The sequence below is a fragment of the Prenolepis imparis genome, unplaced genomic scaffold, assembly GCF_030444845.1.
Source record: "Prenolepis imparis isolate NDT839.2.m4 unplaced genomic scaffold, iyPreImpa1.0 SCAF_12, whole genome shotgun sequence".
Classification (NCBI taxonomy): Eukaryota; Metazoa; Arthropoda; class Insecta; order Hymenoptera; family Formicidae; genus Prenolepis; species Prenolepis imparis.
In genome coordinates, this window is record NW_028141170.1 from 3,042,695 (window position 1) to 3,056,508 (window position 13,814).

A 13,814-nucleotide genomic window follows, 5' to 3' on the forward strand; every position below is an offset into this window, starting at 1 on the left:
GTCGTGCAAAAATATATATAGCAAGCAGATATTCTCTATATTTCCCGCATTTTTACAAATCAAATATTATAAGAAAAGAATTTATATTTATTAATATTTATTGTTCATACTAATGCAACGAATGAGAAAAACCAAAACTACGTGAAACTTGGAATATAGATTTTATCGATAACCTTTTGCTGTATGCAGCAATATTATAATAATACTTTTACATAATTAATAAATAGGTAATAAGTTAATATATTTTAGAAAATTAACGTAATTTAAATTGCAAAATTAAATATTTTAATAACAAAATTATACATATACATGTCATGCAGTAATATTCAAACATGCAATTTATTTTATCGATAAATAATAATTTGATTCCAGACATTTTTGATTTATTAAAACGTAATTAACACTTCGATGAGTTCAAAACATATTATGTAATTGTTAAATTCAATAATACCTTATCAGCTTTCGTTCTTGGCAGCAGGATTCGCGACGTTCCTTACGTTTACGCGGTTTCAGCGCGCAAAGCAGAGACGCGCCTTCGGAGTCCTTCGACTCGTCCTTCGTATCCTTGCAGATCTTGCAATCGCCGGCAGCTATCACGCCGTTCACCGTATTCTCGCGGATACTAAAGCCATACAGAGACAGAAAAGAAAAAAGAAAGAAATTAGGTCAAATCGTAGAAACGACGGACGGTCTTGACGTGTCAACCTTCAAATTTAATCGACAATTGCGGCTCAATTCGCGGATACGAATGCGGAATTACGAGCAAGACGTTGAGCGATTAACATGCAATAACATCACGAATGCGGAAAAGATTCGCGAATTCAATTTTTCATGGCGATTAAGATGACATAACGAATCAAATTTGTTTGCGATTATCAGTATGCGCTGTGACTTTTCCACCATGACTAAGATACTGCATAACACTTTTCTGTTTTTCCTTCAGAGATGCCTTCCGTTAACCGGATGAAGCAACTTATCACGTCTATCGTAAGAAGACGTACAAAACTCGAAAAATGCGTCGTAACAAGATGATCATCAACAAAACACAGAGAATAATGCGAGGCACGTATGGTAATTAAGATGATGCGACAGGTGGAGCGCGTTTGTTTTGCATTCGAACAAGAATGAACATAGTAATTGCGAAACGGCTCAACTATCGAGCTTCAATGGAGACGAGCTATTATCGCGCGTTTTCTTATCACTCTGAAATTTATGAACTTCAATCGGTTTCAACCGGATTATAAATAGTTTATTCGCGTGCGTAAAAAAAATGTTGGATTTGCTCTTACGATATTATCGCTGTAATAACGTATCGCGCAATGCGCCTAATTACAGTTTCGAGTGTGCGAAGGGTAGTTTCCTTAGAAATAACCTTTTCGATATAGGAAAAGGGACGCGCGCGACTAATTGTAAGCTATTAAATCATAATGTCGCCAATAAGAGTCATGAAATATTTATTTCTCGCTCTATAAAATATGTGTGACACAGAGTTATTAAATGGTTCTAATTAGGTGAATACAAGTCGCGTGATTTGAAAACCTTTATGATATTTATTCTCCTTGTAATTAATTCTATATTTAAAATTAAAAAAAAAAAAAAAAACATTTCGTCTCTGATATTAATTGTGTGAAAAACATATACATATATAAAATATATTTGCTTTAACGCAATTAATTTTCTTCTTCCTTTTTATGTATATATATTTATTCTCTGTGATAGGAAACTATAGAGAATATGCTTGCTTTATTGCACTTTAATTCAGAAATTCTTTTCCCAGAGGCAAAAGCCTCTCATGTTCTATAAAGGTTTCTATGCGCGCAAAAAGTATTATCGTTGTCAGGAAAATCACATTATTAACTTGGAGGTATAGTCAGGATTTAAGTTCATATCTCGTGAATCTAATCCTGCCATGCATTATTCTTTCTTCCTTACGTGCAAAATTAAATTTGTTCGCCTTAGTTTGCAATCATTTTCTTTCATTATATAAATGGCAATCAACGATAAAAATGTTGGGCTTTATTACACGATAGTACTTCAATTTTGTTATAAAGGATTTTTTCCCCTGCCCTGGCTAATTCAGGTTGTCCTCGACGCCTGATTTGATCTTATGTCACGAGTAGTGGCGCATAAATAAATCGCGAGACGTAAATACTTTCATCATGAGTCATCAGACCGCGTGATAGCGCTTCACTTCGCGTAGAAACGAAACTTGCGGAAATAAAGACGTGACGCAATGGTGTATGCTTCAATCTTCGTCGGTCCTTTCGGTAATGAAACGCTCGTATGATCTCGATGGAAACACAAAACAAAATTTAATTATTTTATAAAATTTTACGTAATTCTTTAAAAATTTCTTTCATTTTTACATTAATGATTTAATAGCTTTAAAAAATTAATTTATTCAATTCCATCATTTATTAATTTATTCTCAATTAATTTTTCTAAAAATTTTCAAAAATAATGTTAAAAAAAATTACAAAAATAATAAATCTTTCATATATTTACAAATATTTGTATTAATTTACGACATTATGAAAAGTAGAAAAAACAGTACAATAGAAAACAGATAATGTAAAAAAATAATATTTAATTAATTACTATAATAATTGAAAGATTTTTAGAATCCATAAATGTAATTGTCTTCTCAATAGACAACATTTATGTAATATGCTTAGAAGTATTAAAGAAATATTAATAATAATATGTAAATGTCGAGATAAAATCTATTATGAAGCTACAATGATTCAACGGGAATAGAAAATCTTGATCAAACATCAATCAGACTTAATTTCCTCAATTAGAAACGCCGAGACGAGATTCATTGCGCCTCGCTTTTTCCATTAGACTCTATAAATATATATAACGTGTGTACACTTTGTGTATGTATATGTATGCTATTTATACGCGAGATCTTTCGAACCTTTGGAAAATTCCGACGATGCTGTTACACCGCTGGCCATTGCATCGAGCTTTCTGTGACTGCGGACCGTGCGGAAAGTTAATCGCAGAAATATCAATGCGAGGCGAGCCAATTACATCGTCGTCCTCGCCGGTAACAGGTCGTTAATTGCTGGATTATTAATCTTTAATGAGGCACACTTAATTTGGTCGATACTCGCAAACGCCGTCGTTAGCTTGGACATTTATGCAAATACGAATAGATAATGTCAGTGGAAAGCGATAGCAATCTTACACGAATACTGATAACTTGCGAGCACACATATGTATAAACTTTATGCAGTTGCATCATTGCGATCGAGAAATTGATATTATTTAAATAATTAGTGTATTAATATATAATAGATATACATATTTTTCTCTCTTTCTCTTCTTACTCTCTCTACAGAATATCAAAAATAATTTAGACCAATTATAAGTCGTTGTAATAATTTAGGCCAATTATAAGTCGTATTCTTCTCGGTGACAGCATCCGCGCAAAAAATCCTGATGACAACTCTCTTTATTTCGCTAACAATAAGTATCTCGATCCTTTCGCGATCGCGGCAAAAAACGAGTTCTTTATTTTCCTTCGAAATAAATACACGATTGATGATCGATCAGTAGATCGCGTCACGATTTGCATGCGGTACTCTTCCGATCACGAGAGCATGAACGAAAGTACGTGACAAAGCGGAGCACGTCGCTCGCGAAGTGCATTGAGGGGCAATCGAGGTGACACGAGGATGATGATGATGATGCATTGTCATGTGAATAGATCTAATAAATTGCCGGGCAGACTCGCACGAGATAATTCGATTAATTCGCCAGCGGGCGACTAGAGCGACTTGTGCGTCTGTCAACTTTGTTCCGCGCAGATTAATGTCAATTAACATAAACGGGGGCTCGTGACAGTGTTTACTATGAACCAATGTATCTTCTGAAATAATTTCCATACGACTAGTTTACCTCGAAAGAGAACAAATCCGCGCAATCTCCAAATTAATGCGCGTATTAAAATAAAAATCGTTTATTTGTAAAAAAGTATTGAAAAATTAAGTGAAAAATGAAAATAGTAGTATGTAAATTCGTTGCATAACTATAGAGATATTAAAATTTCGAAATATTTACGATTCTTTTGCTAATATAACATTGTATTATATTTTAAAAAGACATTAAATTTTTCGCACATTTATTATTGCATTAAAGTAAAGCTATTATAAGCATCGAATTATAATATATTATCCAGAAAAGATTGCAAACATCAAACACACACACACACACACACACACACACGCACGCACATTGTTTGCAAACTTGTCCGTAACACGGCTTCTAAAAATAATCGATCATTTATCGCGTTAATGCGATTACTGCCGTCTATCTCTTACATAAGAATTTCTCGGCGTAAGCGACATTAAGGTGCATAATAAGCGCGAACGTCATCCAATCCGATACAATTCCGAGTGGCGCTTATACTTGCATCATGGTTAATAAATTTCGATTAGGGGAGACGTGGAAGCTACTCTCCGCACATTCTAACGAGACTTGACTTTTAATGAGACTTTTTCACGAATTACCGCGGATTTACGGTACCGCGTGACGAGATGATGCATCGCGCGATCAATTGCACTTTAACGCATCGTGATGCGAACAAGAAATAACTAATTTCCTTTACTTGACATTGTGATCTCGTAGAAAATAGAACTATTTATTTCACAGAACTATATTGGTCCTCGGGAAATATTTTTAGAATTTTAATTATCTTGCAGTTTAAATTATTAATAATTTAATCTAAAATCTGATATATACGATCATGACATAAAAATATCATGGAAACTATTCTTACATAAAAAATAATAAAATAAAATCAAGTTATGAAATAATATTAAGAATTTCAAAATTCAAATCATTCTTATGCTATATTAAAATTAGAGATAATATTAGAGATAAATATTAGATATTAAAAATTTTATGAAATGTATCAATTCACGCACAAAGTGTAAAAATTATTGAGATTTCGTCATAAAATATAGTTACTATTTTTAATGGGATGTGTGTATTTATTTTTCTTTTTATTTTTATCATTACTAGATGCTACGATAATTTATCCTTTGAATGCTATTAAAGCTATTAAAATTTTCTGCAATTTTTATTTTACTTACAATTAAATACTATTATGCCGTTCATTTAATGCGTGATAAGTTAATCGCATGCTTTTTGCAAGTAGTTATCAATACGAATATCCTAGAATTAGATACTTTGTAAAGAACGTTGTGACTTGAAACTATAGCATTCGTAAAATATTATAAAACCAATTTTCTTACTTCTGCTTTAAATGTAGCATAAAATTGGTATCTTTCAACATTTATTGTAATAGGAATGAATAATGTTCATTGATTCAAAGACAGATTTTACATAATTCAAATCTATTACTTTTTTATAGAGTATATTTCCACTTCTTGATCTTGATAGAGAAACTCGCGATAAAGGCTGTTAGAAAGTCTCTTTTATTCAAAAGATTTCAAGCCGGAGTAATCTCAATATACTACGTTCATTTCTAACGATGAAAGCGCGCAATAGATGCATAACTTCTCTGCATTCGTAATATATCGAGAATTGAGAGAGAACACACCGAAATAATAACGATTTCAAATCCCTCGCGGCTCGCGATCGCTTTGCTTCCGATTGATTCTCGATCGCGTAAGATAAATCGGAGCGGATCGCGAACGAGCCAACATCGCTGCGCAAAATTATGCTAAATGTGCAACTCACGGATACTCAGCGGGTCCCCCGCTGTCGCGCGTTGCGCTCATATAATCGCGAGCACCAGCTTTCTTTTCCAACGACAGAGCACAACGAAGACGAGTCTCTCGGCGATTCGATGAAACATTTATGTTCGCCCGCACGTGGGACTATACACAGGTGAAAAGACAGACCGGATAGACAGAGATGCGAGCACGAGCAATGATGATGATGGTGATGATGATGATAATCCGATCGTGAGTATGTACGATCAGGAAGAAGGACGATGAACGATGTGCGCCTTGATTGACGATGTAATGCCCCTATATCTTTACTTCGGCGCTTTCCCTTGGAGGAACGCACTCTCTTATAGAGAATAGCGGCTCTCGTGCCTTTTTCCGCTTGTCGACAGCAACTGCATAGTAACACAGAAAGAGACGGTAAAGCATCGTCTTTACACGCCGATCGATATCGCTGCGCGATTATTTAGTCACTGACATTCCGCCGATGACGTCCGCAGCTGTCAATACAAAGTGATTTGCCTATAGCCCAACTAACTCGCCAATTGACACTAACTTTCGAATGCTTACAACTAGATGACTTAATTGAAGCATCAATAGTACAATGACACAGAACTTAATTGAAGTTTTGATGTATAAACATGACGACCCGAAGTAAGTTTTCTTTGAATTGAAAGGAACTCTGTTTCTCTATCAAGATTGATAGTATTGGAAAATTTATATTAAATGCAAATAGAATATTTTATATTTTATTTCCATACGGGCGTAATTATTATTTAAGACGAGGTAGCTTTTTTGCTCTAGATTTCTATTCTTACAACATTTATTTAATAATAACCATAGAAAATTATTTACTTGTGCATAATAAAAAATTAGATAAAAAATAGACAACACTTTGTAGAATGCAGATTGTCCGTCATCAACGATAGCTAATGACATTGCAATAATATTGATTGTATAGATGTTGCAGCTGCGAGTGTCGAGCTATGAATGTTATGTTCAAAACTGCTTTCTTTTAAAAATTCAAGGATAAAATCTTTCGTCGTTTTTTAAACCCTTACTGGTAACAAACGTAATAAATTATATTATTATCAAATTAATCCTGAAATCCCAGAAAGAATCGTGAACTAGAAAGCATTGCTCCAAAATGTACAAAATGTCATGGAAGCTCCAATTTTAGGATCGACTTCGATTTCGATTTAAAACTTAAATAATTTTAAGCCAATTTTGAATTCTAATGTATAACATATAAAAATACTTATGCACACGAATATTTATTAAGACTTCCGTCATTTTAATTTTTAAGCAAATTAACATTCATGGGTCGATACGTGATCAAATCGATCAAACTCGCAATAACTAACGATAGATTGAAGCTTTTAAATCCAATTATTCGAAATACAATCTTACCCGCAACAAAGCCGGACAGAGAAAATTCGGTCAACCAGAGTTAGTGTTCTCGTAACCGCGAATAAACTTCGCCGGTTCCTTAATTGACGATCTTCCTAATCACCACGAGCGCGATCGATTAAAAACAGATCAGAAAATCCTCACGTCACGCAGATTTTTATACTGTTTACGTTTTTCAGAGCAGCTGCTCCTTATCCCCCCGAAGAGAAGAAAAGAGCTATACGTCAGGGACGATTTTCGCGTTTAGCTTTCACGTTCACGGACACGCTGTCGATGTCTACCTCTCGCTCTTTCTCTCGTGTAATGTGTGTACACGCGATGCTGGCGGAGAACCGACTGCGCCGCTTCGTCGCTCGAATCCTCGTCTATATCCCGCGTCTATAACCCGCGCGTGTGCGCGCCGTCGCCCTGTGCGTGCACGTGACAGATGCGTTCCGTGCACGCGGATCCTTTCTCTGTGTTACAACACTCTCTCAATCGGAAATGAATTCGGGACCAATCTTAGATTAATTGGACCAATCAGCTCCGGAAATAAAAGATGAATAAATATTACATCAGCATGGCATTCATATTGTGTAACATATATTGCGTGTTATATGCATACATCATAGTTTTTTTCTTCTTTTTTCTTTGGAATTAAAATTTTATGGATTTATTATTTATGAAGTATAAGAAAATAAATATAAAATATAAATATAAAAAATTGTTTGTCGCGATATAAAAAATTGTTTGTCGCGAAGATTATAGGTTCGGTTTTATCACTAACGATTTTCGAGTCGAGCTGACCGAAGAAAACGGTGATAAGTCTGATAGAAATTGCGCGAAAAAATATGCGGCGCTCTTTTCGGAAATCATGTTGCAGAATCGTGCACGGGATTTTTTCGGTTGCGAGATGCAATCGTAATGAATTTTGACAATGGATTGTAAATCGCGAAGAAAACCGATGTCCTTCTTCTTTTTATGGCCAGTTGACGGACCGAGTTGTAGTAGTTTATATCTATACGCGTGCGATGTGTATGCATCGAGAGAAACACAAATGTATCAAAACCGGTTTTCGAAGCTCGTCCCCGGTTGCCGTAAGCTTTATGGCTGAACGAAAGTAAGTCTCGAGAATCTCAATGCACCACCTTCGATATACTGCACTCGAGAAGCTCGAAGCTTGGGTGTTGACGTAAATGCATTTTTTTAATTTTCCCAAAATATCGAATATATTCTTTAAAAAAAATAATTATCAACTCTTTGTATTGGTATGACCAAAAAATTGTAAAATCAATTTTACAAATAACATTAAATTATATTATTGGAATTATTGTCATTGCTAGTGGATAAATAATATTTATTAAGACATAAAATATTAAGTATATCATCATGTTATTTTCCTGTAAAATGTGCACGAAAGATTTGTATATATAGCTCCTTTAAATAAATTATCTCTACTTAAACTGATATCGTTTAAATGAAAAGAGATTTATTTGACAGGTAAAAATTAGGATATTGATTCCGTATTGCACAAGAGAATTATAAATCAGACTATTTCACGTCAATCAATCATTCGTAACAATGTACTAGCTATTATTTATCCACAGTCAATCAATCAAGAATTCTCAATTCAGATATAATGCGCTTGTGTTTTATCAAAGGGGAATGAAAAATAGATCGCATGTCGCGAAGCGACTGGATTATTTCCTTCTGTGAAATTATGTTGCAAAATTACGTCATTTGAAGAAACACTCGAACGAAGAAAAGAGCGATGCAGGTACGCAAGCTCGTCGTTGCGAGTCTGATAGTTCAAAAGGAGAGCAAAAGCTCGTTTGCGTCAATCATCTGCGATGTGAATAAGTATGTATATTCGATTGTGTATAATTATCAGTTTACGACAAAATAATTACACAACCAAACATTTGTTATACCACCTGGCAATATCTTTAGAAATTTTCAGAGATACCAATTACGATGATAAAGTGTGAAAAAAAATTTAAGAGTGCTCCGATTTAACAAAAGTTATACGAATAATTCATTTTATGACTAGAAAATTAATTTCCAAATAATCTTCTCTTACTTTCCGCGATAAAAATTTATAATAACGCGATTATAATAATAGCGTAAAATGTTGAAAAAAAATTCTTAAGAAATTGAAATTATTAAAAATCTATCAAACAAGAAATTATGACACAAATTGTGACATATCAAGAAGTTAATTTAATTAGAAATTAAATAATAATTGTATTTCCTAAGAATCCCAATTTTTACAATCGTATGTTAACATTATTCAATGATTTTATGATTCTAAATATTTATTTTGATCTAAGATGTGTTAATCACAAATGTTGATAAATCGTTTAAACAATGATTAAAGACTATAAAAAACTAATTTATTGCCCTTGCAAATTAAATAGATAAAATACCTCGCGCGTGCAATCTCCTTCATCCGATTAACACGACATACACACACACACACACACATAAACACTTTTCCGGCAAATTGAATATTTTAAATGTCAAGATTTTATATAGAGAAAAATTCTCATCGAATTATTATTTCATTTTACTTATTAACTTTTGCAGAGCTTGTTTTTTCTCCATTACAATAATAAACATGCTTATTATGAATATACTATCTTTTGTTATGTCTCAAAGACGTACAAGATTAATTTGCGATCGATATGTCGCAAGAGTTGCCGGAAGGACGATTCAACTTAACGATGCAGCGCTCATTTTAGTACGTTTATGCGACATGTACACGGTTTGCGCATAATTCGTAACCGTATTAGTGCTCGTCGTGCCGAATGCGATCATTATGTCTGTATGTTTCGCGATCGCGGGCGCACTCGGTGTCTTTGACGTCAACGGCTCTATTTTCGGTTGTCGTCGGCGTACATTTAGAGTTTAGAGCGCTCAGTGTACATCGTAAAATCTACAACGACGATTGAATGTGAACGAGCTGTGTATTCGTAATTAAATTGCACTTTTTTTTTTCATGGAGCTTTCTTCGTTCTATAAGAAAATCTCCTTAAACTATAAAATTAATTCTAGCTACGTTGAGAGTAATTAAACTAATTAATCCTTCGGCTGAGATCAGATATGAATGAGATTGATATTTTTTAGATAGATTGTAATTAAAAAAAATTATTTGTTATATAATATATAATAAAAACGTTGATTTAATAATTTTTGTTTGTTTTAAACTCTATCTGTATAATAAAACAGTTTACATTGTCCTTCATATATTTAACATACAAAATTATGCACAATGTTAATAAAATAAATGCTCTGTTTTGCTGCAAGAAATATGCTGCAAGAACAGTGTCCTCTTATTTATATATGAAAGCGATAATACGCTAATTGCAAGACGAAAGTTGAAAGAATTTAATGATTTTTGTATCGCCTGCAAGGACACAAGAAATAATCGTAAATTTGCGGCTAATGAAAAGGAAACGCCGTCGATGAAAAAGAAGAAACATGCCGTATTTGTTGCAGCGAAACTTCAAAAGGCGCGTCATCATGTGTGCATATCAAATATGAATTATTTTTACAGGGGGCGCGTTTGAAAAATCAGCATACTTCAACGAATAGAAAAGAAATCTGTGTTTTGATTGCGTGATTTACGATCGCATACTTCGAACCCTGTAATAAGTTAATTCCTGACATTTTCAAAGGAAATGGAACGAGTGCAGCAGATCCCAATGGTACTTATGTTCTGATCTCACCCCGTAGTCTCTCGACTTCTCTCTATATCTCGAATCACGATCACGAACGAAACGACTGGGGAATTTCCACTTCATTGTGCAACACAGTTATTATCGGCGATAAAAAATTACAATCAAAATTCCGGAGTTTAAGAACGCGTTACAAGATGGTTAACATATTCGATTTATGCTCAACTTCCGCGCGGAAATTTGCGAATAATTGTTTTTCTCAAATCCAATAGCCTTAGTTTTTCGAGAAAATTCAAAAACTGAATTCTATAAAGTTTAATTTTTTATACATGTATAATATATTAATATTATAATATTTAAAAAACTATATATAGAGCATAGTAAATTATATAATTTCATAAATATATAATTTAAAAGAATATATAAGATTATATATTTTTCTTTAGAGTAATAATTAATTTTTTTCTTTATAATAGTAATTAAAATTATACATATTTCTCCTAAAAATGTAAAAACTTTTTCTTTAGAAATCATTGGCCGCGTTCAGCAGAAAAAGCAGCTTTGCAACTGTTGTAAAATTCGTGAATCTGATTGGTGTATTCTCTTAGGTTCAGCTAAGATGAAGAGAATACACCAATCAGATTCACGAATTTTACAACAGTTGCAAAGCTGCTTTTTCTGCTGAACGCAGCCAATGTTATACCGCTTGTCACGAATAAATATACTATTCTTGTATGTGTGATTACAGTTATTGTAGCACAACGTCAAAACCGAAATACATAAATTCTATGCCTGATTTGTGCTTTGTCGATTTTTCAGCCTCTATAGAGTCGGAAAAGCAGTTAAACTACTTTGTTGCCAAACGCGTGTCTCGCATCAAAACCAGTTTTTTCTAAACAGATGTTTCTTCTGGCCACTCGTACCAGGTTGTTAAAGTTCGACGAAATCTATTAAGAAACGTTACGTCATTCTTGGATTTCTGCCTAAGACGAAAGAGAATAACCGACAGACAAAGATGCACAATCATATACACTGACTTGTCGTTTTCTGTTTTCTACAGAAAAAAAACTGTTTCTCTAAAGGAAAAAATCTCACGATTATCGAGTTTTTAACCTCGATCATTAATTATAATTTACGTTTGATTTCTTTTCTAAACTTTACTTAAAACCTTATTGCTAAATTATTTAATTATACACACACATAAAATACATATTACACACACATACACATAATACTAATAATACTATCAACAAATTAATAAATAAAAAATATTAAAAGAACAATAGACTTAGAGTAAATATTTAGCGGGAATGAATGGGAAATCATCCTTAATTAGCAACGACATCAAATTTAATTGTGAAGATTAAATGGGCATCTTGGCAGAGATGATTGATGAAATGTAATACGCGATGAACATTAATACATTACCGGCTATAATAATTATAAATGCTGTGATTAAACTACGCTAAAAACACGTTATAACGTTAAAAGAGATTTATTCACTGAATACTTAATGTAAAGTATCATCTTTCGAAAAATGTTATTTTTCAGAATATTCAAAAGTCATCAAAGTTACTCGTTAGTTAGTTTTGATATTTGTCGCAAAATTCAATTCTCTAGCATCAAATATTTTTTCACAATGGAAAATCAAAATATATTAAATTAGAAATTAAAATTCAATTATGAAATTAAATGAGAAACAAAAATCGCTCAGTATTAACTTATATTTTCAAGATTTAAATTAATTTCGATTTTTATCGATGAATGTATACTTCTGCAACGAATATCGATATCATTATTTTTTCAATCTATTTTCTGATAATATTAAAGCAATATTTGATAAGTTCGGGATATTTTGTATACTTGCGACGATTGAATCGGAATTTTTTTTTTATGATTGGATTAAGTGAAGGCGTGAGAGCTTTTTTTTTACTTTTTCAGGGAACACCTCATCATCCAGTTTAGGGTGTAGGCGCACATTCAAGGTCGAGGGAATGTATGTACACGCGCGTAGGTCCATTGTGACTCATTCGTCCGTAAAAACGAAAGAAATAACACATAACATCTAAAAAATATTACGAACGTGAGAGAAAAGGGGACGATCGGTAGCCTATCTCCTTAATTGTTTGTCGATATAACGCTCGATATAATCGGAGATAATTAATAATGTTTCGCCGTATTTTCTGGCTCCTTTCTCGCGAACCTTTCACGGAAATAGACTCGAATGAGATCAAACTGAATGAGCTTAATCGCATATCTCGAATGAAAAATTTCAATGGGTCGAGATAATAATAAAGATTAATAAAAATTAGTGTCTAGAAAATTTCTGATCAATAATTTATGTCTCTATTTCAAATGATTTTAATATATGTAAATAATATCGTGGAATCGAAAGTGATATTATTTTGAAATTTGTTATAAAGTAACAGTTTATTGTATAATTTTCAGGCTACAATACAAAGATTAGATATTCATTCCGCCTGTGAAGTAATCTTGAACTAAGGATAGGATGACAGGAATTTGATAAGGGATACCATACAAAAAAATTTGTTTTGAGTGGTATCAAAAACAATAAAAAAAGATCTTAAGTTTCTGCGTAAGATTACCCCCCGATAATTATACCCCCCGATTTATTAGTCTAAAATATACCGTCAAAATCTCTTAAAAATTATGAGTATAACAAATATATATAATGCAATAATGTAAGTAATATTATGTATGTATATGTGTGCATGTGCGCGTATAATATAACATTATATTATATAGTATATAATTATATGTACAAAACGCACATAATTTATAAAAGATAGAAATATTAAAATATATAATTATATAGAACCTAATGTGTAAATATATGTATGTAGTTATTATAAAATTGTAAGATATTTCTAAACATTATCAGTCAAGAAAAAATTCGAAAATTTTAAATCCCATCTTTAGACCAAAATACACGTTTACGTCAAAATGTAAATTTTGCAGAAAAAACTCTGTTGAATCATCTATTATTAACTCACTTATACAACCACCTGTCTATTATCGTCTTTTA

The 13,814-nt window shown here is 32.8% G+C and overlaps 1 protein-coding gene across 5 annotated transcripts in view; it reads right to left on the reverse strand.

Annotated features, from left to right (window-relative positions):
* LOC145943719 (protein FAM13A) overlaps positions 1 to 13,814 on the reverse strand; it is a 55,861-nt gene that overhangs the window by 9,536 nt on the left and 32,511 nt on the right. For all 5 annotated transcript variants that reach the window (XR_014426565.1, XM_083051497.1, XM_083051498.1 and 2 more), the window contains one exon: positions 452 to 622. Coding sequence is in view for 4 of the 5 variants with exons in the window: in XM_083051497.1 (XP_082907623.1) it covers positions 452 to 622 (171 nt within the window). In the remaining variant the exon portion in view is untranslated. The remainder of the gene's footprint in view (positions 1 to 451; positions 623 to 13,814) is intronic.